This window comes from Epinephelus moara, chromosome 1, assembly GCF_006386435.1.
Source record: "Epinephelus moara isolate mb chromosome 1, YSFRI_EMoa_1.0, whole genome shotgun sequence".
Lineage (NCBI taxonomy): Eukaryota > Metazoa > Chordata > Actinopteri > Perciformes > Serranidae > Epinephelus > Epinephelus moara.
Genome location: NC_065506.1, coordinates 37,078,868 through 37,105,140, shown reverse-complemented (window position 1 = coordinate 37,105,140; position 26,273 = coordinate 37,078,868). Strand labels below are relative to the sequence as shown.

Sequence of the window (26,273 nt, the reverse complement as noted above, 5' to 3'; positions counted from 1 at the left end):
CCTCGGACATGCCTGTTCTACAACATTCAGGCTCAAAATCAACCTGTCAAGGAGAGAAAACAGGAAACATTTTTTCTTTTGAGAAAATAATTTATTTTGGAACACAATAACCATATTTCCTCGTATAATTAGATCACACACACCACTGGTTTTCTTCAACAAAAACACCCAGTGTTCAATGTCAGAGTACATCATGTTGTGTGACTATGTGTGCCCCTTCTTGTGTGTCCCTTAACCGTCTTTAAGGATCAAAATGTCTGTAAACATTAAATTAAAGCTGTATAATGTAGATTAACTCACTGCGGGCTCTCAGGCACCTGCTTGTGCTGATAAAAATACTTTTGGAAAAACAACACTGAGCAATGTTCATCCCAATCCAATGTGTATTTCTTTTTCATCGACATTTAAAGTCACTCGAGATTTGTATATTTGAATTCTTCAGTTTCCAAATTAAACATGAGCCCACAATCTTAAAAGAAACGAGATGCTTGAGTCACTGGGGTTAGGTTAAATACACAGGAGCACATTCTCATATCAACACAGTAAAACAACATTTCAGATCCCACACTCCATGAAGAAAATTATCGTAATGTATATGACATGTTTTGGTCTAACACACTTTGACACTGTTTCCTGTCACATTAAAAAGATAAGAGAATCCCTCCTGGTTGGTTATTGCCTTTATTTGTTTTTAAACCTGTTCCCTCAAATATTCTAATATACACTATCTTTATATATTTCTTTAGCTTTTTCATTGTTAAAGTGAAGAAGTTTTGGTTTTTGTCAATCAGAGGTGGTGATATGACACAGGTACAGTATGTGTACTCATCAACACACACGCTCTGATGCATTTGCACAAGCAAATAACAAAAGAAATAACAATACAAAATACAAAAAAATACCCCAAATAACTGACTAGAAAAAAATACATCCAAAATAATACATCCAAACCTGCATTTTTGTGCAAAGTTGGGGTAGAGGCAAAAATCTTAAAAAGAACACAAATGGCTCTTACTGCAGATACTGGGTTGTGCTGGTGTCATCAATAGTCATCAGATTTTTTTATCTTACGAACCAGAATAAATCCAAACCACAGCAGATTTTGTTGAAATGAGAGCTGTGGACAGAGTGAACCGTGAACCATGAATATAATCTCACTGCAGGTGAATGACAGGATGTCTGCAGTTGTAGTTTGGTCTCCTCGACAACAGATGGCGACAGTGATCTGTGGTTTGAATGATGACTGCAAAGAAAGAAGGTGGCGGCTCAGACATACATATCTACACTTTTCAGTCTGGGATGCACCGAAACAAACACCAAACACTTTATGAAGTGGATCTAGAATCCGCCATGATGTCACTGAACCACATTAAATACAGTTTCACTGTCAGTGTCACTGTAAAATTTTGTATCGCCACTTCCAATGTAATAAAATCAGTCATGGCAGAGTGCTGACTTACTGCCACCGCAATCCCTGCTCTCATTTTATCTTACAGTACATAAAAATGATCGAGTTACACACAGTGAGGTGTACAGATTTAAAAGAGGGCACTGGAATTGGACTGGTGCTTGGTATTGGCAGATACCCTGAGCTGAGAGGGATAAAATTGGAGTGAATCCCTGTTTTCAATCTGAGCCGAGCCAGCATGGGTGAGATTAATACCTGGATTTCATAGTATTTGCAAGGAATAATCTCCACAAAAGGAGGTCAAATTTAAGACAATTATATCTCAAAAACCAATGGATCCCTGTGAACCGAGGGGGTGAAACTGTCCTTGAGCCAAAGAACAACTTATTTAACTTCAGTGGTGATGAGAATCACACTTACAGTACTATATAACTCAAACTACTAGTTCCAATGTAAAGAATGATCTCTAATGCTCAGGATAATTATTCTATAAACGCTATAGAGTGGTGTAGAGATGTTGTTTATTTGTAGGCTGACAAATGATCTTGCAATACTCCAAAATCCAGTGGGACTTTCCCAGTGGATTTTGGAGTACTGCAGAAAATAAAATCTGTGGCAAACAAACATTTATGACACTAAAAAAGTTTGTTCAGCCTGATATTCTTCACAGATGAACAGCACTTTTATGTTTTTGAAGCATAAATGCAATCGCCACAGGTAAAAAGCTGACGTTAGGCTATAAAGGAACCACACCACTGTCGCATGACTTGATGTCGCCACCACAAGGAGGTTTTAAAGCCGTGGTCAGCATGATGATGTTCTCTAGTCTTAACCACTACTTGGCAACCACCTTTTTTTTTTTCCCCACATAAAGGCTTAAATTTTACAAGTAAGGTATTTACTGACGTATTTTATGTCATAGAAAAAAACATGAACGTCTCTTAAGCTTGTGCTAACCAAAAAGCTTATTTCAGGTATGTAAGCAAAAACCCATTGACTCTGAGACGAGGTAACTGTGAGTGCTAAAATGCTAACTCATTTCCAGGTTTAAGACTCATTCCCGCGGCACTGTATTAGTTGCAAACACTATCAAACCCAGGTCTTATTAGACACAAAACTGGCCAAAACAGCTTAATAAGATGCTTTGCTGTGCATCACTGCGTACCCCTTCATCATTTCAAACCACCCATTTGTCTCATCACAGTGTTCAGATAACTTGGCTGGAAATGCCTTGGAAGAACCTTCCTAAGCCCTTACAACAACGTTCACAACAAGCTCTCAATTAAGATTCAGGTTTTGAAAAGTCCACAGGTCCCATTATTGCAGTATGATTTCATCAAGACACATCTCAGATAGACTTTAACAGCTTTAACGCCCAGCCCAGTCAAGAAAACAAGAAAAGCTTTTCAATGTAGTCTTCGCAACAGAAATATTCCCTTGTATTAGAATCCGTCTCTTCTTTCGTGCATGCAGTCTTCTCCATCTAATTTCACAATATAACAATCACCAGCATGATTACTAGTAGTACGACAACCCATTAAAATAATAAACATTTGGTTTAGCATTGGTATCCTCAGCCCTCCTACTCATCACACCTCACAGCTCAGATTATAAAGAAGAAAACTCTAACAGGACCACGTCGACCAATCAGTCAGCTGCATCTTTAAAATTTGCTGGATAATTATACTCGGATGTTTGCACCAAATGAGGTGTTTAGAGGGTGGGGAGCTAGCATCCGTGCAGTAAGAAAAGGATATCAAAGTCTTGGCTGGACCTGCAGCTGATCACAGGCAGATGAAAGAGTAAGAGGGCTCAAAGACAACAAACAACACAGGGAACATCTGAGTCATCTAACTTTTGGTTATCATCCTCGCTCCCTCCAGTTCATCCTCTCGGTCACAAGGAGAGCTAAACCATCAATTATCTCCATACCTGCGCTTTGACTAATGAAGAGGGAAAACAAAGAAGGAAAATAAAGATTGTGCCAGGGTGTAAAGTGCATTGAATCAAAGTGATAAAATGCGACCGTGGGAATGTGCACGGATCCCCTCTGGGACTGATCCCTGGTCATGTCTGGTAAGCACTGAAGTGTCAAACGCAAGTGCCAAGAGGATGTTATCAGCTGGAAATAATGTGTAAAATCCCACCGTAACACTTACTTTTTCTACTGTACATTTTCTACAAACAACAGAGCAACGGTTCACCCAAAAGAACAGACATTAAAAGGGTCGACAGACCATGAACGGAGATCTGGATCACACCTACCAAACACAAAGATCACATGCTCTGTCACGGGTCTTTAACTCTCGGTCTACACAGGCGCGCACAAACATACACACTACATCTGTGAGTTACATACATACATACTACAAAGACGCTGTGTTGGTTAAGACAGCAGACTAGGCTATATGGCCTTGGCGGTGATAAGCAGTGAGCTTCTTACAGGTGCAGCAAATGGGCACCGACTGCAGCACAGTCCTTGATTACTGTAATAGGAGGCTTCTTGTGTGCTTGGACTACACTAAAGTGGTGCTCTCACTTTCCTTTAAACGCCAGCTTGACTTCATCTCTCCTCATATTTGGTCAACGCCTCCATGAACCAAGGATCATTGTGTACATGAAGAGAAACAAAATGTTCCTGCTCTGAATTCAAAGTCTCCGCAACGGAAAAGAGCACAAAGGCAGTTAGTTGTTTTTGTTCCTTCACATACTGTAAGGTGATTGTGATTACAAAGAGGGAACTGTGGTGAAGGCGAGACGTGTTTGATCGGGATGTGTGGGGCGGGAGCGGTGAGTAGCACCAGAGGAGAAGGCAGAGAAGAGAGAGCAGTTTAAGGTTTAATTCAGGTGTCTCCTCTGTGCAGGGGCAGTGGTGTTGGAGAGGGTGGGAGGTGAGAAGGTAAAGGAGAGAGAGTGAGAGAGACACAGAAGTCAGAGGTTTACGCTTTCTCCTCAGCGCAGGAGCTCTCACTCAGGTGGCCACTTTGGCATGGCGGTTTCTGTTTCTCCCACTGGCACATGGCATTGGCATAACCCACAATCACTTTGTCCATCCAGGTGAGGGGCTGGGGGAAGAGCACTGCACCCTCGAAGAAGCCCAGGTGGCCTCCGTGTAGAGTCAGGGAAAAGATCACATTTGGCTTCTTTGCTGGAGGATGACACAGAAACACAGTAATTAGGCTTCTGTACTCTGGACAAAGTGAAATCATCAGTATCTGGAAACCAACACTGGACATGTCCACATTTGGGTTTGCCAGGGATTATAACATGCCAGTTACAGATAGTGAGGGTGTGTTTGCATGGTCAAACAGATAAGAGCATGGCTCCACTTCTGGAAGGTGTGTTAAAGCTCACACTACCACAGCTGAGAGCTTGAGCCAATCAATAAAACTGGAGCGATTTGCAACAACTAATCTTCACAAAGCCTGGTCCTAACTGCTAAGTCAATTTTCGTTGAGACCAGTCTTTAGGGTAGCTCTTACATCGGCTGCCCCAACTAAACTGTACCCCAGTCTTACTTACACCCAGTCAAGGCATGCATATTCATGTAAATGCCCATGCCAGTATGGCTATTGCCTAACAGCGCCTGCACTGTTAGGATACATTGTTTTTTGTCATCAGTACTTTTTCTGTTCACCTTTCTCTTCTCAAACAAGTCAAAACAACACATCTGATACATCCTATGCCAATGTAAACACTGAGAGACAGAACACATGGAGTGCAGACATGGTTGCGCAATTAAATGGCTGAGCGGTTGACGAAACTGACAAACAACACAAAAGAAAAAAATCTAATTAATACGTTAACAAACACAGCACATAGAAAAAAACATTACTGGCAGATGAGTAGGTTATTAAGTGTCACATGTCACAGGTCTAGATGAGTCTTAGAGGTGTGAGCCTTTATGGTATCACCAGTGCTTAATTTGTAAAACTAGAAGTAGGGAAACACTTTGGGCCTCTGAGAGTGCGGTGTTCCCCCACTCCCAAAAGTGGGGGAACACTTTTTTAAGCGGCACCCGAGCCGCCTCACTGCGCAACTCTGAATGGAATGGTTGTGACATCTAGTGTTGTCACGGTACCAAAATTGGGACCCCCGGTACGATACCAATGAAAGTATCACGGTTCTGAGCAGTATCACGATACCACAGCAAAAATGAGGCAGATGTGCCTTTTGTCATTTATAAAAAGATAAATCACTTTTCTATAATACATCAATGATATTTCAATGGAATATATTACTTACTTACTTATTCATACTTCAAAAACAGCATCAATGAGTGATTAACATAGGGGGGATCAAAATAAAATAAAAAAATAAAATAAAAATCAACCAGCCACCCTCCTCCCCTGACAAGTAAAGAACAGTCCCTTCATAAGTAAAGAACAGTCCCTAAAGTGCGGTGAGGTTTGTGGACCGTTACCTGCCACAAAGAGAGAAATGTGAACGGCTCGTTTCTCCTCTGACACGCCACATACCTGTGTGCCGCCACGGCTCGGTTGTCCAGGTACTACTGGGCAGTCATGACGCCAACGAAAGAGGAAATTAGGCTACTGGACCTGGAGTCGGACTTCTCTGTTGCCGGTAAGCCGTTATCTTGCGCCGCGGAGCCGCTGTAGGCTATTTGACCGCCGTATTCCTGTCTGTGACCCCCATTCAACCCACAACCGGCAGGATTCGCCTTTCGTTTCTGCTGCTGGTTGAAATCTGTACTCGCACAGCGTGCTGAATGATTTATTTTGCTCGCACAAAACTATTTTTCGTAGCAAATGTGAGTAAAATGCTCGCATGTAAAGCTCTGTGGAAAACAAATCATTCACTGCTCAAAGATACTCACACGTCTGGAAAACAAACCACTACAGCAGCATATTGAGTGCCAACGTGGCCAGCGCGCGCCGTTATTGGACAGCGCATGGACACTCACCCTCTTGCGATTGGACTTTGAACTTATCCCACAGTAGTGGTACGTGAGGCACCGTAGCACTACGGTACTCCACCCTGCAACACTAGTGACATCAGCCAATACTGTATGTAGTTTTTAGATGTGAAAAGTTCTAGACCCATGCAAATTAGTTCCAGAATGCACCAGGGGCCGGTATGCGTTCCAGTACGTTCCGGCTCAAATTAAGCACTGGGTATCACGTATGCAGAGGTCTCAGGGTCCTTGAACAGAGGAGATGTAATTCCCCTGCTTAGTATTATATTTCTACCAGTTTGGTGCTAGGATACACGATTAATAATCTCCCACTGTCTTGCTAACGTGTAGCTTATCGTTTATCATTTGCAGCAGCATCATCATCATCATTACGGAGCATCAGAGAAAAGGAAAGGAAATTTTACAAACACTGGGATGCAAAAATTGATAGAGTTGTACACAAGAGCTGTGTCTGTATTTAAGTGACAGCAGTTGGCAGGTGGAGCTCGACAGGTCATGTGAAAGGAGAGAAAAAGTAAACAAACCTGGCTGTGGCTCACAGCTCATAGACAGACAGAGCATTGTTAGCAGTGGTATTGAAGAGTAAGGATCACAAACAGCGGACCTAAGTGACATTTGCAGCTAAGTGTAAATGCAGTTAATCAGCTAGCTATCTAGCTTGGTAACTGACATTATCAGTGCACTTTTCACTGGTGAGCGTTTTTTTGGTCGCTCCTTTAACAAGCTCAGGTGAAGGATGAAACATGTGTTTATGTTTTTAAATTAGTGAGATAAAAAGGAAACTTTTGCAAGAAAGCTAATGTGGGTTGTTGTTTTGAGTTTGTGGCTCTTGTGTTGTGCATCAGGCTGCTGATACAAACAAAATGGCCAAGATGCTCCTGATGAGGCATCAGATTTACACCTGGTCTGAGCAAGAAGCAGGCACAACCCTTGATGGTGCACCCACTGTAACTATCAGGTCCGACTTAGACTGCCAAGTCACGACTGACTTAGCTTAAAGGTACATTATGCAGGACTGTCAGTTACTGTTTGTGGACATGTTCATCAGCTAAAGTGGAAGTAAAAGCCAACCCCAGATTCACTCGTTTGGCGTTTCTCCACGCTGTCTTTGTGTCTTATGGCGCTGTGCCTCTTGGATGCCTGCTGCTTACAGTCTGGCACCTGGTCACGACTTCATTATGAAGTCCTGAGCTCACCTGAGCGCTGTGGGGGTACACACCCATGAGCATCCCGAACACAGAGAATTAGAAAATACAGGCAGAGTCTCTGCAGAAAAATACACCACCACATACTTCTACTGGGTCATAAATGATGATTGAGAGGGATCACTTAAGTCTATACATTGTTAAGGAAAATCCTGAACAGTATGACTTTAATAGCAGGTGCAAGCCCTGTAAGTGCGAGCACTGAGGCTTAGGTCAGGGAAAAACAAAAACACAACTTCACTGTTAAATAAAAAAATAAAAAATTAACGATTTCCAACAATTAGGTTCTGAACAGTTAATGCAGTTCTTCCATGATCTATAGGATATAAACATTTGAGTCAGGTTCGTCCTGACTGACAGGTCGATCAGGCTGTCACACTCAGCCTTTTGCCTACTTGAATTCCACAATATAACCAGAAGTATGTGAACACACCTGTTCATGCCTCTGTGTAAAAGACAAGTCAATATGGAAATGCTTTTTTTCAAGTTTGCAGTGGAAGAACTTGATTAGTCTGCAAAGAGCCCTGACCCTCAACTCCATAAAACTATTTTTAGGGTGAACTGGAGCACAGATATGCTGTGTCACCCAACATCATCTCTAACACTCTTGTGGCTGACTGGGACAAAATCACTGCATCCGAAATGTTGCTGAGAGGATCCCAGAAGAGTGGAGGCTGTTGTAGCAGCACGGCAATGCGTCTAGTTCGGAAACAAGATATTCAACATTTACATATGGGTGTAATGTTCAGGTGTCCACATATTTTTGACCATGTAAGTATAAACAACAGACAAGAGAGGACTGAGGGCTACACCTACACACCAGATCTTAAAACTCGCTAGGTGTTGACTGACTCAACACCTGTGCATTTCCACTGTCTATAAATATGGCAAAATGCAGCGAATCATACTGATGTTATTTGATTTGAAACAAATAAACCCTGAGCTCAAAGTAGGTCACCTCCATCACACTGCAGACAAACCATTAATCTCTTTCTGATCGCTGTATAAACCTACGCAGAGTGTTATAGCTCTGGATGACCACGCAGAGTGGTCTCCTGAAAAGGATTGGCCTGGATTGCTTTATTCCTCTGCTCTTATCTGGGTTAGTGGGGTAGCCTGATGCGGTTGACTAGTGATTAAGATCCCGCAGGGCTTTCACCAATGTGCATTGTTCATGACAGCTGCTGGGAGTGCTCGTCAGGACCCGGAGCCACCGTCTCACCAGGCACAGAGTGACAGGTGTGAACAGAACGGGCTGGAGAACGGCTCGTACTAAAAAAAGACCTTTAAACTTTGAGGACAAATCCATGGGCATGTCACTGTGCAACATTATTGTTTTAAGCTTCTTATCTGTATCACTGCATAAAACCTGTGCAGCAGTAATAGTTTTTAAAAGTTATCTAATACTGTACGACAGCCACATTCAATATATAAAAGCAATGAAGAAACAACAAGATATGAACTGACCAAATAGTAAGCCGTAAACTCATATCAGCAAACATATTTAATCCAAGCTAATTACAGCACCAACGCAGTGGGCGTATTTCTGTTGAGTCCCTAGTGTCTGAGTCACTGTATCACATTTTAGGGCAAAGGGCAGCTGATCTTCATTTCAGTAAGTGTTGCACTCAAGAGACACATGAAGGATAGAGTCGCATATACTTACAGTCAGGACTCATCCACCCACCCAACTACGCACACACACCCTTAAATGAGGGGGTTTCTTTTTCCAAAATAGTGTAAGTGGTCAGTGAGTTTAAATATAGCACACGCTGAGGAGAAGCAAAGTGTAGACTGCTTCTTCTTGTTTATAAAATGAGGCTCAAACACTGCACAGTCTACTCAAGAATAAAATCTTTGGTGTTTAGAACCTGTGAAGGAGTTACACTGACACTCAGCTGTATGGGTGAGGGAGTGTTGCAGCTGCTGTAACACACCAAAAGACATTACTCATGAACGTGACCTCTGTGCCACACCCTGTCCTGTTCAAGGTGCAGAGCCAACTCATCAGAGGGCCTTCTGAGACTGCAGACATGTTTTCTGAAAACTAAATCAGGGGTGTCAACTGCAGCCATTAGTCAAGGAGGACGAGCCTGTATTTAAAAACCAGTTGAGTCAATAGAGGATCAACTGCAAATATGATCTGCCTGCAGGTACCTGACAAACAATACAGAGCTGCACTGTACAAAGCGAAATACGGACATTATATTATTCTGTAAGTAAATATTTTTTCTAAGTCTGGGAAATCTGACATAATATATACTCCATATAATGGAGCAGTTGTCATTTTTCAGATTGCCAGTGTTAATCAAAATCAAATCATAGCAATCTTCAAAGATGTCTGTTTATTGCGAAGTGGGTTTTTAACATACAAGGAATTGACTTTGATGTATTGGTGCATAACAATAAACACAGTAGGAGAAAAGTCAAGAAATATAAATATAGAATAGAAAAATTAGATAGAAATTTGACAAAATACTAACGAACAAACCCAGCCTCACAAATACTTGTCACTAGTCCAGTGATGCCACCCTACGACAACCACTTTATGAGTTATAAAAGGGGATGTAGCAAAATGCACGCCATCACACACACTTGACCTCCATGCCAAATTTAATCCTCCTAGGGCAAAAACTGTTGCCGCAAAAGGGTGGGGAAATTTTGTGGACCGACAACTGCTGGTCGCAGCTAAAAATATGAACCCTATATCTGCTTTAAAATGAAAGAGCAGAGCAGTTTTACAACAGAAGGAGTAGTTTTGTGCAGACATGTGCAAAAGTTCACAGTATATAGTATATATAGAAAATGTGCAAATTAATGTACAGAGAAATCAGTCTAAAGGATGTGCATTTGTGAAGCACATACTGACAGATGTGAAGATGTTCATAGTGTTGTGACGATATGAGTCAGTTCAGTGTAAAGTTATGTACAACTTTTTTTGTTTAGAATAACTTCAGTAACTCTCATGTGCAGCATATTCTCTCTTTTTACTTCACATTTTACATGTGGAAGCACATTCTGAGCTTTCATGCTGCCAAAAGAGGACCGAGTTTACTCTGAACTGCTTGAATAGCATTTTCTTGCCACAGGCAACAGAAGTACTTTTTCTTTTAGCGGAAATCTTTTTAAAACAAACTAATATGGGTATAGTTATTTTTATCCTGTTTCAAACTAAGACCCATATTGAGCTATGTCACTAAGGGTGCTTTCAGACCTAGAGTTGTCTTGCTTTGGTCCGAATCAGGGAATAATACAAAGTTGTAAAATTGCCTAGAGTTGGTTCGTGTTCTCACGGCAGCATTTACAAGCCGACCAGATAAAATGCTTTGTGCGAGAAAGCTGCTCTTGATTGGTCAGAATTTCCATGTGGGAAAAATCCAGGAAGTAAACAAAACATTGAAGAAGAGTACANCCAGGTCAGAACACGTTCTCACCACAAACAAACCGCACCAGAGTTCGCAGTTGTAACTGGACCAAGACCACTTCTTCAAGAAGGTCTCTGTCCGGTTATTTTGGTGCACATCCAAGTGCAATTGCTGTGTTCACACCTGCCCAAACAAATCGCACTTAGAGAGGAAACAAACTTGAGTTCCATTGAACCAACCAAACAGGGCAGGTGTGAAAGCACCCTATGAGTTACTAGTTTGACTATGGGATCTACTGCAGCTACAGCATTGTTACAGCAAGCCCACCACCTCGCTCGCCCATGTCATTGACATGAGAGCAGAATCACATCAAATATGCAAAAATTCAGTGTTTATATTAACATGTAAATGGCCAATAAGAGTGTAGTTTCTAGTTGCTGCAGTGAGCATGGTTAAAATAGCTGTTTTTTTTAACACCAGGGTTTAGTACTGCTGCTGTTGCTATGACGCATGCTGTTAGTTACCTGCTAGTGTGCGAGGGATGGTGAGCAGTGAGTCATGAACCAGAGGATCATCTGCAGAGTTCACTAGCAGCAGTGGCACATTTACCTGCAACATAAACAACATAAATCCATTCAGCAAACAAGAGAAAACACACAAAAGAGAAACATGAGATGAGATGATGATGGGTGTGTGCAAGCAGTTCTTACATTGTGAATATAATGTACACAACTCTCCTTCTCATAGTACTCTTTCAAAGAGCTGTGGCCGTGGAATTTTCTGTTGAAACCCAAAAACAGGAAGTGTTGTCAAATAATCCCACGTAACGAATACATTACAGGTATTTCATATTCTCAGGGGATGAACACTACTGTAAAATAAAAAAAACACAACTCTGCAATCTACAACGTCAAAACATCAGAGAGCTGTGACTTTCACTGGGAGCAATCTAAAATCGTCTCTCCACATACCTCATGATGTTGTCGTCGATCTGCATGAGGGACGTCGCTGTGTACAGCCGACCAAGATCTAGATCTATCCTTTTAAATGGGCTTCCCCCAAACAGACTGTGCCTGTAATATACAAAAAATATATTGATATATATACACACACACACACACACACACACACACACACACACACACACAGATATATATACACACACACACACACACACACACACACACACACACACACACACAAACACTATTCATAAAACATGCTGAAATCAATGACTGGTCAGTGTGCAGTAAATTACTCGACCACTAATGCGATGTAGTAAGGGGCTGCATTTAAATTACTAGGGTATGGAGGCGGCTGAATCATGTGTTTAACTCGTTTTAAAAAGCAAGACCCTCCTCAGTGTTTATTAATATTTTATTTTGAACCTTTCTTCAACTTAGAAAAAAGCTACAATAGCCTCTGACCATTATCTCAAATAAATATGACAGGTTAAAAGTTCTGTCTGCAACATTCAGAGCACTGATAGATCAGCAAACCACTATTTGCTACGTAAAGACACAGTGGAACAATGGCATCCTGAGTGAAGTCATGCTCCCTCTGTGTGTGCTGTAATCCAAGCTTCTCTTTTCTTTGTTGTGGTAAGCCAGTCCAGTCGCGTGTGCCTGTATGTGAGTCCCTGTTTGTGTGTCCCATTGGCTAGCTAATCGCTGCCCCACTGCACTGCTCTCAGATGACAGTTACAGCTAATATCAGGATGGCACCCTTGCTAGACATAGCACCCACCAGGTAATGCCGTCAGCACTCTTCCCAATGTTAGCTCTATTTATTGAGTAAGCACTGTTTGCTATTAGCCACCGGCCAGCCACATCCATAGTGAGCTGTGTGCAGACTATTCCACTCCATCTAAATCTTAGATATGCTCTGAATGTTGCACACAGCTTCCTTCAGATGGTGTACCTTGTGCAAACTTAACCTGATCATTTAACTTTAACATGTCAACATAACACTTTTCATTATTTTAGGTTCTTTTTTTTTTTTTTTTTTACAACAATGGGGTAAGAAAAATAAGTTAAAAGGCCCTCTCCTACTCTCCCAAAAAAGTCAGACTAGCCTCCCTTCAGCAAGAGAGAAAACATACATAATCCTCAACCTTTTCTGAAACCCTCCCTTTCTCATTATTTTCATACAGTCCCTTACTTTTAAGTGCAACACTTATTAAGACCTAAACCATATTATTTTAGAGCAGAACTTAAGTGACTGTCTGAACCTGCACAGATTTTTTTTATGTATCCGTGGTCTGCCTTTAGAGTCCTGTACAATCTCAAAATGAGTGTCACAGAAAACTCTTTGCTGTATATACAAGGTGAGACAGTTTTATGGAGAAGCTCAGGGAACATTTGGAGAAATGACAAACCATGTTGTCTGTTACATAACTTAAGGTGTGAAGTTAGAGTACTGCTTTTTGGCAAACACTAACAAACAACATGTGGACAGAACTTTACTGGAGGGGAAACTAAAACTTGTTTGACAGTGACACCTGTGTGAGAGGATGATTTTCTTCATGTTGTCGGCCATGAGAAAGTTATAGAAGCGTCTGAACTGGTCCCACTGTAGGAATGTTTCCTGTGCCCTGAGAGAAAAAGATAAACACACAGGAAGTTAGCTTTGTGCAGCCTGTCTGCATTCCAACAACACACTAAATGTCCTGTGTAATCCTCTGGACAAAGAGTCACGCTGGTGGAGAGCAGCAATGGTGTCAGGCATTAGCATGCAGCTCACTGACAGAGACAGACTAAACCAACACAACAACTAAAGACATTTAACAAATAACTGACCATTAGATAGAATGCATTTCTTTTGCTTTTTGGCATCTCAGTGCCATTTGAAGTAAATTTCATCTATAAAAATAATTCAAAGTATGATTTTGAATTTAAAAACGAGGGAGAGCCACAGCTCTAAAGGAACGCAGGGAAAGAACTGCATCCAATTTCACAAAAGGCCAGTCTCTACAACACACATCCTTCTCCACTGCCTTCATCCAAACTTTAACAGACCCAGCCTGTCATCTCTGCCAACAGACGCTGGCTGCATCTAAAGCACAGAAGGTGTGGCTCGGTCCAACATGAGCACAGGCGACAGAGTCTGCTCTACACCCACATGTACTGCTGGTGTAGAAACACTACCTTAATACATTTGTTTGTCCTGGGTGATTCAAAAATGTCAGACTATGTACACAAAATGTTTATTCTAAACATGTTGTCAGACAGCTGGTTCAGTTTGTTGCATTTCACTGGCAGACACTTGCTACTCTTTATGCCCTTCTGATCAAATGAAAGGGATTCAAACAAAGATGCATATTATAGAAGTAAACAGCCAGAACACACACAAGCCAGCCACACTGCAAAGTTAAAGCAAACTGTGGAAAAATGAGTGGATGAACCATGACTGAGCAGAAACAAACACTTTGAGAATGCCCCTCGGGACAAAATTTGAAAACATGTCTGTCTTGTTGCTTGTGTATAAATACAGATCTATCATTTATTAATTCATTCACTTTTCGTAACTGCTTATCCAGTTAGGGGGCATGGGGGGCTGGAGCCTATCCAAACTGACACTGGGCAAGAGGTGGGGTACACACTGGACAGTTGCCAGACTATCACATGGCTGCTATCTACCAGTTAACATAAAGACAAACCTAATCATCATGACATTGCACTAACAACAACAATCACTGACGGGCAGAAATAAAACAATTTATTTCAACTGCAGTGATATGTAAAAATCGGCAAACTTGTTTTTTTCTGTCGTCATTTTCAGGTGTAACTGTAACTTTTTAAGATATATAGTTAAACAAAGTGGTCCGACCTATCTGATATTTCTGCTGTGCTCATTTTATGCATCATGTTGCTTTGCTAGCATCTTTGATAAACCACATCTACAGACATGGAAGTTAAACAATGTACTGTTGTGGACAGGAGTCGCAGCAAAACGTATTTTAGCCATCTAAAAATCAATATCAGTTTCACTGTCCACTGTATTTGGAATATATTCTCCACTTCACCTTACACACTAACCAATCAAGGCAGCAGACCCATATCTCTTATGTTCGGCAAAGTAAAATTGCTGTTTTTGTCAGTGGAGTCTGGTGGCTTTGAGGTAATGGCTTAGCATACACTTTAACTGCTATTGACATTTTTTGGTGGGTATTTTTAGGTGGCTAAAACTCACCAATTCTCAAGCAGCGCCATTTCATTTTATGCACATGACATGGGGGTTTTCAACCTGGAAGTTATTGTAAGCAAACACTGTGATACGGTCCATAGTAAACAGACTAGCTGACTGATTAAACAGCTGACAATAGATGCTTGGTAGTCTTGAGGCTCAACATGTGATTATATAATGCAAGCACTCATCATTTTGTAGCATTATGCTGAGCTTCATTTATATTTAGAAACATGTGAACATCAAGTACCAGTGTTATTAAGGGGCTTTGATGATACAACGCATTTTAATTAAGAGATGAGAGGATGACGACCCACCTGAGAGCGCTGTACCCCTGACAGACGCTGACACAACACAGCACTCGCTCCTGGTTTGTCCTGTTCTCGCCCAGGAACTTACAGACGATGTTTCCGCCCAGGCTGAATCCCACCACGATCAGCTGGGTCTGAGGATACGTCCGCTTGATGTAGCCGACCATGGCTGCAAACTCCCATGTGCAACCTGTGAGGGAAACAGTGCTTGAGTTACCAATCAATACGCAACACCTCTGTAGGACGGGGTGTCTATTCTCTGCTCAGCAGCTCCAGCTGAAGGTGCCTTTGGCTCGGGGCATTAAATTCGTGTCTCTTTCAGACTCTTTAAATAAGCTCAGGTCTTAAATGTCTTTTTCTCTCTAATTCTGGGAGCTTTAGGTTCACCCACCAGCTCTTATAGCCTTTTAGCTTTTACCTTGAAATGATTTATAAAGATTTGCCTACATTAAACACTATAAAACACCTTTAACTAAACCAGATTACATCCAAGTGAACTTAAGGTGGAACCAAAGGATATTTTGTGAACTGCTTTGAATTAATGTTTCAGATGCATTCACTGCTGTGAGAACGGCTTCTGACCAGAGCTTCTTAAGCCTCAACCTCAAACCAGACAATTGGATGAGAGCAGCAGACTGAGCCAAAGATAATGATGCAGTATTTCCAATCATCAGACCAAATCAAATCCTGTTTACCATCTTCAGAAACTGACTCATCATTTCTAGCTACTCTGATTATGAAAAGGTGATACTGATGTGACAGCAGAGTGAAACTTAAGTCCGCTCCCTGGCCTCACCATAGGTAAACATGCGTGGAGAGGTGAGCTCGATGTTGGGAAGAGCTCCCAGGTGGTTCAGCACGGCACAGCGATAACCTTCCTTCTGGGCATGATCCACAAAGGTTCGGATGTAATGCTTCTCACTATGGTTACCAATACCAGGGCATATCACCATGGTGATGTCATCTGGTGAAACAGGCAGAAGGATCAAGAAGATATTAGCACAGTCATTCTCCTGAACAACACGCCATTAGATTAGAAAGGAGCAAGGCAAAGCACTGCAGTTGATTTAATATAAAAGATAAGGGTTTTTGTCTGTCATATATAGCCTTAGCAAAACAGAACAGACAGACATAGCAACGCTTTTTTTTTTTTTTTTTTTAAAGGAATCAAATGTCATGTGAGTCTTAAGCTTTCTGATAGGATCACAAGACCAGAGTTAAGAGGGTGGGGTCAGGGTTCAGCTGAGATATTCAAAGAAAGGAATCCACCTTTAAAACCGTCCTCACACAACTGCATTGCAAACATGTTATGCCTCATTTAAAGATCAAATCACCTCAAGTCAAGAAGAAATGAGAAGTGCCTTTTAAACCCTTTGAGATCACATCCCGTGACATTTTGTGCACCTACTGAACAATATATGCCAAGAAATTACAAAAAAAGAAATCAGTTTCTTTATATTCTGATATCAAAATTCAACCATGTTTTCTTCCTGTAAAACAAAATATGGTGTGTGCTTATATAAGCGAGTACAAACCAATTTCAACCTATAATATTATGACTATCACTTATAAATCAATCAGAAACTTTTAGCTGCACAGAGCTAGTTTGCTACTTAGCTAGCTAGCAACGTCAGTGCGTCTTCATTCCCCCAAAATACAGTGAATACTATCCTGCTAGCGGGAGTTTATTCACTTAAGGAAAAGGGGCATCTGTGACAGCTGCAGATTATGTGCAAGGGATTTTACAGTGGACTGCTTCAGCAAGTAACGTTAACGCAACATGAAGCATACAGACTTTGTTAGTCTCCCTGATAGATACTACTGTACTGTCAGGGTTACACTGTCGGGGCCTCGCTGTTATGCCACTCCAACTTTTCAACGATCAGACTTGTTTTCATTTCCAAAACAATGTGACTGAGGTCTGATTTTCAGTCCACTGTAGCCAGGCCCCAAGGAACACTGCTCAGCCTTGCAGCCAGTTTTTCCCTATGTTGCAGTGTAAAAATCCCTGGCGGCCCAAAGAGCATTTTTCCCATAGACCACACTTACAGAAGAGAAGTCTGTAAAACTGTTGACAGGACACCTCGAACTGCGAACAAGGTCAATTTTGACTCTTTCTATTATGAATTTTTGATCCATGGAGGTTTATTAATTGTAAAACTTCCCTCAAGCAGAGAAAAGCGTTGTAAAAACCAATGAAGTCATTACAATGCAAAGCCAATGAGCCGAGCAGTAACTCACAGGCGAGGCCAACAGTAGAAACAGTACTGCGTATATTTCATGGGCTGCATACTGCGGAAGTAAACCCAGAAGCTAGAGACATTTTTTAGATGCACCAGGCAAGCAATTCTGTTGGAATGAATAGCCACCATTTTGGGATCCTGTATCTACGTTTTATTATACATATGGCTGTAGCTCTGCTAAACTCTAAACCTGCCCATTTTCAGTGGTCAAATCAAATGCTAAGAATTTGATTATAATCCCTCTTGTGACTGTACATGGATCAAATATTCCAATTCACTGGAAAATACATCACAGTACAGGAGCTAAAGACGCTCTGACTTCCATTTCACTACCGCTCAGCCATTTGATTTACTGTAAACTTAACTGGAAAACTTTAATATTTAAAGATCGATGTAATACCGCTAATAAATTTACATCAGCTGCCTGTTTTCAATATTTCTCAAGTCAACACCCTCTATCAGAAACAACAAAATGTGAGAACCCTTAGGAGGATCAGCAGAGGTTGGATCCCTCCTCCAGGACAGGTTACAGAAAAGCAGCTGTAGTAGAATCACAACAATATAAAGAAATAGATTTATAATATACAACTAAGAAATACACAATATAACACAACTATGTTTGGCATGGCTGTAAAAAGCCACCTGGCCATCATCTAATATGTATCATCCAAATAGCAGCAACCAACAAAACATAATTAAATAAACACTTAATAAAATGCATCACCTCCTGTTCGATGGTCTCCCACTGGCTCAAAGAGGTCAAAGGTCGCAGTGGCCCCGTCCTGCATGGGTAAGTACTTCCTGACTCCACTGGGATGAGGTGAGCTCACCCTGCCAAGCTTACCGTACAGCGCTGTCTGGAGGTGACCGCTCTTGCCCCACAGTAAGGGAGGAATGTACCTGGAAAACACAAATATTGAACTTTGCTATTAAATTTGATCTGGAAACATGAGCTCGTTCTACAGAGGCACTCAAACACAGCACAAGGTTAGTGTCCAGAAAGACAGTAAGACAATGCTGTCCTCAGCAGACAGACACATTTGCATGCGTGGTTTATGACACAGACATGAACATACTGGCACATGGTTTGCATACATACTGCTGCAGCAAGATTGCTCCATACCCCTGACAGACATCAATGTTTAACGTCAGGTTGTTTAATGTTTTGTTAAGTTATGCTGAGCTTCTACTTGAGCTCCAGTTACAACTCTGTAGGAGTTAGCTGTAGGAGTCAAGTCTTTGGATTATGTAATATTTCTTTCAAATATTGTGCCTTATGTTGGGCACTATCATGAATCACCATCTTTTTTACATGCTGAGACAAAAAGCATGTGAACAACTTGACAGGAAAAACCCCTTTATGGTGCTTTTGTTATTAGCTGTCTATCCAATCATGTAAAGGAAAGCCATGTCAATGCAATATTGTCACCATGGCTGATGAGAACTGAAGGAATTACAGCCCAAACGACCATTTGTCTGCTTTTCATGAAATGTCGCCACCATTAATTAATGTTCAGTTCATGTAACACTGTCATTCATATAGAAAGACACTATTAAATAGGGATTTAGGATCATTTTAGTTCACAACTTTAGTTAAAGACAAATCAGGCTCCATCTACAGACACAAACTTTTACCAGTACAAATCCGACTTGTCCGGTATTTGCAAGAAATGACACGTTAGCAAATATTTCAGTGCCTCTTTCTCACTTTTCTTACATTATATAACATCTGAAATCTTGTCAACAATAAGATGAGGAGTGGGCCATCTTGGAGGCGCAGAGGTAAGACAAACAACATCAGCATGACTATGAACTAAAGCACAGATGCAACTTGGACACTAGTTATATATACAGTGCATAGACCAAAAAACATGGACAATAAGTAGCAGCAGAGAGCAGGAAGCTTCAATTACATCAACAGATACACAAGCCCTTCACACATGCGTTGCCTCATCTCTTACTGTGCCTCCTAATAATTACTGCAAAACACACTCTTACATAAGACACCTGTCAATCAGAAAGCAGTAGTACTTCCATTTGGTGATAATGTAATCACTTCCAGCACGCACTGTAAGGTGAAGCTTAACCACAGTTTTCTAGAAGGTACTCTACAGGCTTAATCAATGACTACTGGAAGAGGATAACCTCGTTGTTGTAATGTGGATAGGAGGATAAGCATGCTACCAGGTTAATCCAGTTCATCAACGGGAGGCAACACACAACTTAAAACACAAACAGCTTCTCTGATGGTGTTTTTTCTTTCTAAACGATACGGTTTTAAAAAAAATCCCCATTAACAGGCCCAATTACTAACTTTTTGACAATGCATATTACAGCAATGTATATGCAAGGGCTTTGGTTTTGTTTCCACACTGTGGAGGACAAATATGCAACAGGGGTTTGGAGGTTCTCTCCCAAGAAAGCCGAGCCGCAAAAGGGTTCATTTCTTCCATTCTGGTGAACTTTATTCACCATTTTGAGAGTTTTCTGCATCAATTTATGGTGTAAATGTCTTTAATTTCGTCAAAATAAAAGTCTTCTGCTACTTTAATTTCTTAATAGGGTGGACAAATGCACATGTGCTAAATACTGAGGGGGACATTTCCCCTGCCCCCCCAAAATCTACACCTACGTGTGTACTGTACATATAACTAAATCCATTGCTCACTTTTTATCCACTGCTCATTATTATTATTATTATTATTTATTGCTGTTTCTTGTATTTTTTTGTACTTTTTCTGCATGCCTAGTTTTTTAAGTTTTTAAATATTGAAATCTTTAATTTGACTCTTTACCCTTGACTGCTGTAACACTGGAATTTCTCAATTGTGGGATCAATAAAGGTGTATCTTATCTTATCTTAACTGAGGAGCATTTGTGTCCCTCTACTGATCACGTGCAATTTACAAATATCACTGATGTAAGCAAACCTTGTATTAAACTTGCGTGATTAAATAATTAATTTGTTATTGAGTCTTTGTTTCTTGGGAGTGACAGCAAGAGTCTTTTGTTTGCCTTTGAATCTCAGAATCTGTTTTTAGAAAGTGGTAAACACAGAGATGTGAGCTGCTGTCCCTCATAACTATTAGGTAACGGGAAAAGGAAACAGATGTGTCAGTGTGGTTTGATGAAGCAAATATGTGAAGTCCAGATCAAAGTCCTGAAGTAAAGTCACAGGCAACCTTTATTGTTCTCATTTATCTTTTCATTTCCCTCTTGACTCTTGTTTTTGTTGGACTCTATTTCAATCTGCTGAGGCTTATCTCTTTGTCAGATCCAACTGATGAAGGCAAAATAAGTTCCTGTAGAAAATAAAAATTAAGCTAACACCAAGATGTACGTCAAGAAAAAGTTATTTGTTCTGTATTGTCCTCTCTGTGAGCCAACACCCCTGTGTGCATGTTCCCAAACACAGTTGAACAAAATCGCTGTTGACTCTGTTAACCTCACACCACCCCTCCTATGTTATGTGTTGTGTAATTGATCTCTGTTATACAACACCACTGCAGGGTCACGAACGTGACTTCTCAGCAACACAGATAATGCCAATATCAACAATGCTGACAGGATCCAGGGCCATGTTCTTCAAATGTAGCTTAACTAATTCAGGCTAACAAGCTGATATCAGGTAAACTAATCCTGTTTATTCTCATCCAGTTAATCTGGTTCTTTGAAAGCAGATTGAGGGTTTATTTGTAATTGCTGGATGAAGTCATCTTGGGTGACAGTGTGCTCTTATTTCGAAATAAAGGCAAAATAAGGGTATTTTAAGTTCAATACATTTAAGTTATCATATGACAAATTCCTATTTTAATGTCAAATTAGATACCACTCTATTGGTATTTTTTTTTATCTAAATTTCTGTTTCGTTCTTTTTTTCTTTCTATTTTATATCACTGTGATTTTACAATGACCTGTATGTTCTCATCAAAAATCATTATATCAACACTTTTTCATTATGAATCTAAGAAAGGAAGTCATTCATATCTGAAAATGACTTCATGTGGTTCATAGTTCACTGTCTGGGTCATGATGATCCAGAAAACTGTCAATAAGCCTGCCCTTTTGCAGGTTTGGATTCAAGGACTTGTTGTGATTATGACAGTCTTAGATAAAAATTAAGCCAGCTTCAAAGAACAAAAAAATCCATACTCATGTCAAATCATCAAGTCAACATTCTAAACTAGATAACTTCATTAGCCACGTAAGAAAAACAGGGCCCAGGACTTGAATTATCTCAGTTAAACTTCACAGAGGGGCATACATGTCTGTGAGCAAAATGCGGTCGTTCAGGAGGGAGTGGTAACAAGCCAGACACAAATGTAAACATCAGTGTGGCCTTATGATTCACTGACACTGCAGCTGAAAGGCAAAGGGCTTGGTAACAATCGGTTATATAAGCAGACACTCGTGATGAAGGCTTAAAGAAAAACACCCTACAGAGCTGAAAGTGTTGCAACACCAGCAGACCACAGGACATGGACAGAGACACTCATTCAGGAAGAACAATTAAGTTTGTAATTTGTTTAAAAGGCAGGTCGAGGGTTTTCCACAGCCTACAGGACATTAGAGCCCAGCTGCTAACCTGGTTTAGCCTCCACAGCGAGGACCTGCCTCCCAGTGACCCACACCAACAACCACTGGTTTGCATCGCTTATCGTTACCCCAGATGGAAGACTCAAATTATAATTGACATCAGAGTTGGCCTGAGAGGGAGACTTGGATCATCATATATGCAAATGTTTCTGCCCTGCGGTGAACGAGTCTATATTTGTAATGCAAGTGTGACAAACTCAGTCTACCTTTGGGATAATCCCGAAAACACAGCCTGGTGTTTAATTCATGCTAGAGCTGACGGTGAAGCCAGACATCTCTGGTACAGACACACTCAGGAACACTGATGACAGATGGGACCCCCGCCAGACAAACTGCTACCTTCACTCCCAGCCCCAGATGGCCAACAAGCAGCGCCATTTCCATGGCAATGCCTTGAGTGACAGACACAGAGCTGAGAACGGCAACTCACTCTTTGGTCAGCTGAGGACAGGACTTGAGAAGGAAGCGGTTGAGAGGCGTGTCCTGGTAGGTAATGTCTGGGGGTGCGGTGGGGCTCTTGAGGTTCAAGCAGCGGACAATGATGTAGAGCACCGTGGCCACCGCCGCCAGCTTCATGCCGTCGAACATTGCTGGCAGCTCCGGAGAGATGGTGTGCACGTCTGACTCGTGGGAGTTCATGATTATTCTGAAAAGCAAAAACAATGGCCCACGCTTGTTTGAATGTTTTCCCTTGTGAAACACAAATGAACCTAAATTTCAAATTTCAGTAATAATTATGTTTACAAATACACAACCAATAAGTTAAGAACTGCATTCTTAAAAGAAACTTGTGCCCCTTAAGTATTAATTTAATAAAAAGCATCCCTGACTTGTACATAATAATTTTTTTCTGAGTTTCTGGTAACTGGGATTAGGTCAAAGATGGAATAAAGCACAGACATGGAGAAGAGACATATCTGATGATGTCAGACTGACCTAAATATTCCTCTTGGTGCCCAAGGCGCTGCAGCGACAGATCTGTGGGAATATAGAGTGAGGGCAACTCGGTCAGATAAAGCAATAACTTATTTAATACACTCACTTTAATTACATTACAGCTTATGAAGTGCCAATAGAAAGTCTCACGACGGAGAAGAAAGAGGTGCTGACATTACTTTAAATAAGTCATTACATTTAGCAGAAACGCTGCGCACATTGCTTCTAAAGCAATGCACCAATGCAGCTGTACCTTGACATATTTACTTAAAATTTACATATGTTCAAAACAAAGTCATCTGAGCTGTGAAATAACAGAAAAAAACAGGAACTGTAAAGAATCAAAAAGGTCAGAGACCACAAAAAGGAGAAGTTGCCATACAGGATTTCACAAAAATAGATGACAGTGTTTCCATTGTTATGATCAGGTAGTTGCCATAAAAAATGCCGTAATTGTATGTGTCTTTAACTTACTATTTATCCTGAAGTAGGCCTTCTTGTTCCTAACGTCTGAAAACGTGAAGAGGCAAAGTCACAGTGATGTGGTCAAACCTGAAGAGAGAAACAGAAAATGCATTTAGCCCATGATTAATAGTAAACGACCAGCATTATTTTCCACTTAAAAGTATCATCCACACCCGCATTGTTATGATGCCTTTTCAGTGTCTTGTCACAATCTGACTCTCGATAAAACGCACCATTTAGCATGCGTAGAAGGAAAAGTATTATCTATCTTGTTTCAGTGTTATCATGTCTTCACGGCATTCTCATTCACTGATAAACTTCCGGCTGTTCTGTATGACAATTGCTCTGTGCTGAGAGAAACTATTTAACATTGATCAACAGATACCTGTGTGTGTGTTTCTTTAACTTCCGATCCAGGAAGACTGTCACTGAAGTTTTGGAGAGATTAGGGCAGATTATATCAGATTGTATTCTTAATACGCCCGTCCATGGTTTCCTGAGTTCTATACACCTTTGTAGTCACACAGACCTCTTGATTAGCAAAGCCCACAACCCATTGTTTTAAGATAGCCTTGATGTAATGTTATAAAAACTTGTTCTGATGTTAATCTTCAGAGAGAAGTCTACATCCTTTGCTGTGAACCTCCACTGAATAAACTCATCTGAACCAGCCAAAGAATTCGACCTGAATTACTTTTTCATCCACACATCACCACAGTAATTCACTTGATTATGGATTCTGGTATTGGATAAGATCAGATCAGAAAACTTTATTTGCCATTTGTACACCTGCACTCAAACACTCAGAGTCAAGTCAGAAATACACAGGTGACAAATAGTAAAAGATAAACTGTACACAAATAGGTATACAAAGTACAATAAGTATAGTAAATACAAGAATTTAAACTCCACCCGCAGGCCATTCAGAAAGATATTTCACATCACTGGCATTGCAAATGGATTCATTTTTAGTCATCAGGTAAAACACTATTTTAAGTTTCAAATGTGATCAGTTATTTGCTTTTCTCCATCCAGGTCATTCTAATTTTAATAACTTGTTCAGCTCAATCATAAAACTCCAAGACATTCAGTCTGTCTGATTGTATTATCTCTTAACACCAGTGTCATTAACCTCATATCAACTGATGTGGTATCACAGGCAGGTATATCTATCTGCCAACATGTTTCTGTTCCTATAAAGCCATAAAGTGTTTGTTGGATTCTGCCAGTCTTGTAAATAATCACATATATCATGTTAATAATACACATAATACACATGTCAGAGTACTTGATAGTGTCTGCTCCATTTACCACAGAGAGGAAGCTACCACTGCTCTCATACAATTTGATTTCAAGATAATTATCTGCCAAATTTAGCCTCTGTCTTCTATAAGTAATGGATTTATACAAACACCACCTGTAAACACAACTCAGCTCCATGCAACCATGGTGCCACAATGATCATACATACAATTAGGGTTAATTAAATAACCATCCACACACAGCTAATACCCGTGTCATCCACTGTAAACACATCCAGTGTGTAAGGTAACTATATCTGGCAGTTGTGTTAGCTAATGCCTGGAGAAAGTGTGTGTATTTGAAAGCCACGCCGTGTCACTTAATAAAACGATCCTCTCTGGCATCAGAGCAGCTGCTAACATTAGCTCTTCCTTCTTTGTCACGACTCACAACAAGCCAGAGAGGAGTTTACAGACACAAGGGCGCACACTGACGTTAGTTCCCAATAGCTAGCTAACATGGCGAGAAAATGGTTATAAATAGGCGCATTTCTAAACGCGAAAAAATAAGAAGTTACCCTGTGCATCTGTGTTATGTTTGTCTGGGAGCAGGCCAACAATCCCCGCCGCATCTTCGCTCACCCTGCTGGTCCAGAAAATGAAAACCATGTCGCCTTTTTGACGAGTTTGCTGGCCACCCTGAATATTTTTGCGCAGTAACTTCAAGTTAAATCAGTATACAGACAAAAAGGCAGCACAGTTAGACCTGTTTTCTACTTAAAAAATACTGCTATGTAGCCTGTATCAACAAGCACAGCATCAGAGAGAGCCCAACGGTCCATTTCTCTGCCGTTAATTATCGGTCTAATGAGGTAGCATCCTCCGAGCAGCGATACCACACCACACAGCAGCAGCATCTTTAGCTCACTTACCTCGGCTAAAGAAGAGATGAATCGCCTTCTTGCTGCTCAAAAGCGACACCTCTTATTTTATATTCGTGGCATGTCGTTTGTTTGTTGTGTTTGTGTTGCTTTGTGTGCCTTTAAACCATAGCTGCTGGATGTGTGGGACGCCCTCTGGTTCACAGAGCGGAAGCTAGCCACACTAGCTGAACCAGCGACAGCAGCACTGACATGTCCTGGAAGAATCTGGAATTAGCATACCGGCTCTCTCATTGGTTAATATAACTATGACGTAACGAGATAGCTCAACTGGCACGCCTCTTATATGAGAATGTCATTTTCACATATTCACATTTCTTTTGTATTTTAATATATCCTTTGTTCATATCATATCTTTTTGTATTAAAACGTGTTTCCTTTTTTATGACAGTGTCTAAGAGATAAATGTTGCAGTGCTTTACCGGAAACTGAACACATTTT

At 40.8% G+C, this 26,273-nt stretch overlaps 1 protein-coding gene across 2 annotated transcripts; it reads right to left on the bottom strand.

Annotated features, from left to right (window-relative positions):
• Positions 1–69: 69 nt before the first annotated feature.
• Positions 70–25,992, bottom strand: LOC126397728 (monoacylglycerol lipase ABHD2). 2 transcript variants are annotated; one of them, XM_050056709.1, is made up of 12 exons: positions 25,824–25,992; positions 23,660–23,737; positions 23,186–23,227; positions 22,680–22,895; positions 18,378–18,553; positions 16,207–16,374; positions 15,417–15,600; positions 13,415–13,507; positions 11,886–11,987; positions 11,625–11,694; positions 11,439–11,523; positions 70–4,556 (listed from the first exon to the last, which is right to left on the bottom strand). In XM_050056709.1, exons 4-12 carry the CDS (start codon positions 22,886–22,888, stop codon positions 4,348–4,350), a joined length of 1,296 nt encoding a protein of 431 aa, XP_049912666.1. In that variant the 5' UTR covers positions 22,889–22,895; positions 23,186–23,227; positions 23,660–23,737; positions 25,824–25,992; the 3' UTR covers positions 70–4,347. The 2 variants fall into 2 exon arrangements, with proteins under 2 accessions (XP_049912666.1, XP_049912738.1); XM_050056781.1 differs by lacking the exon at positions 25,824–25,992 and adding an exon at positions 25,470–25,761.
• Between the last annotated feature and the right edge of the window lie 281 nt (positions 25,993–26,273).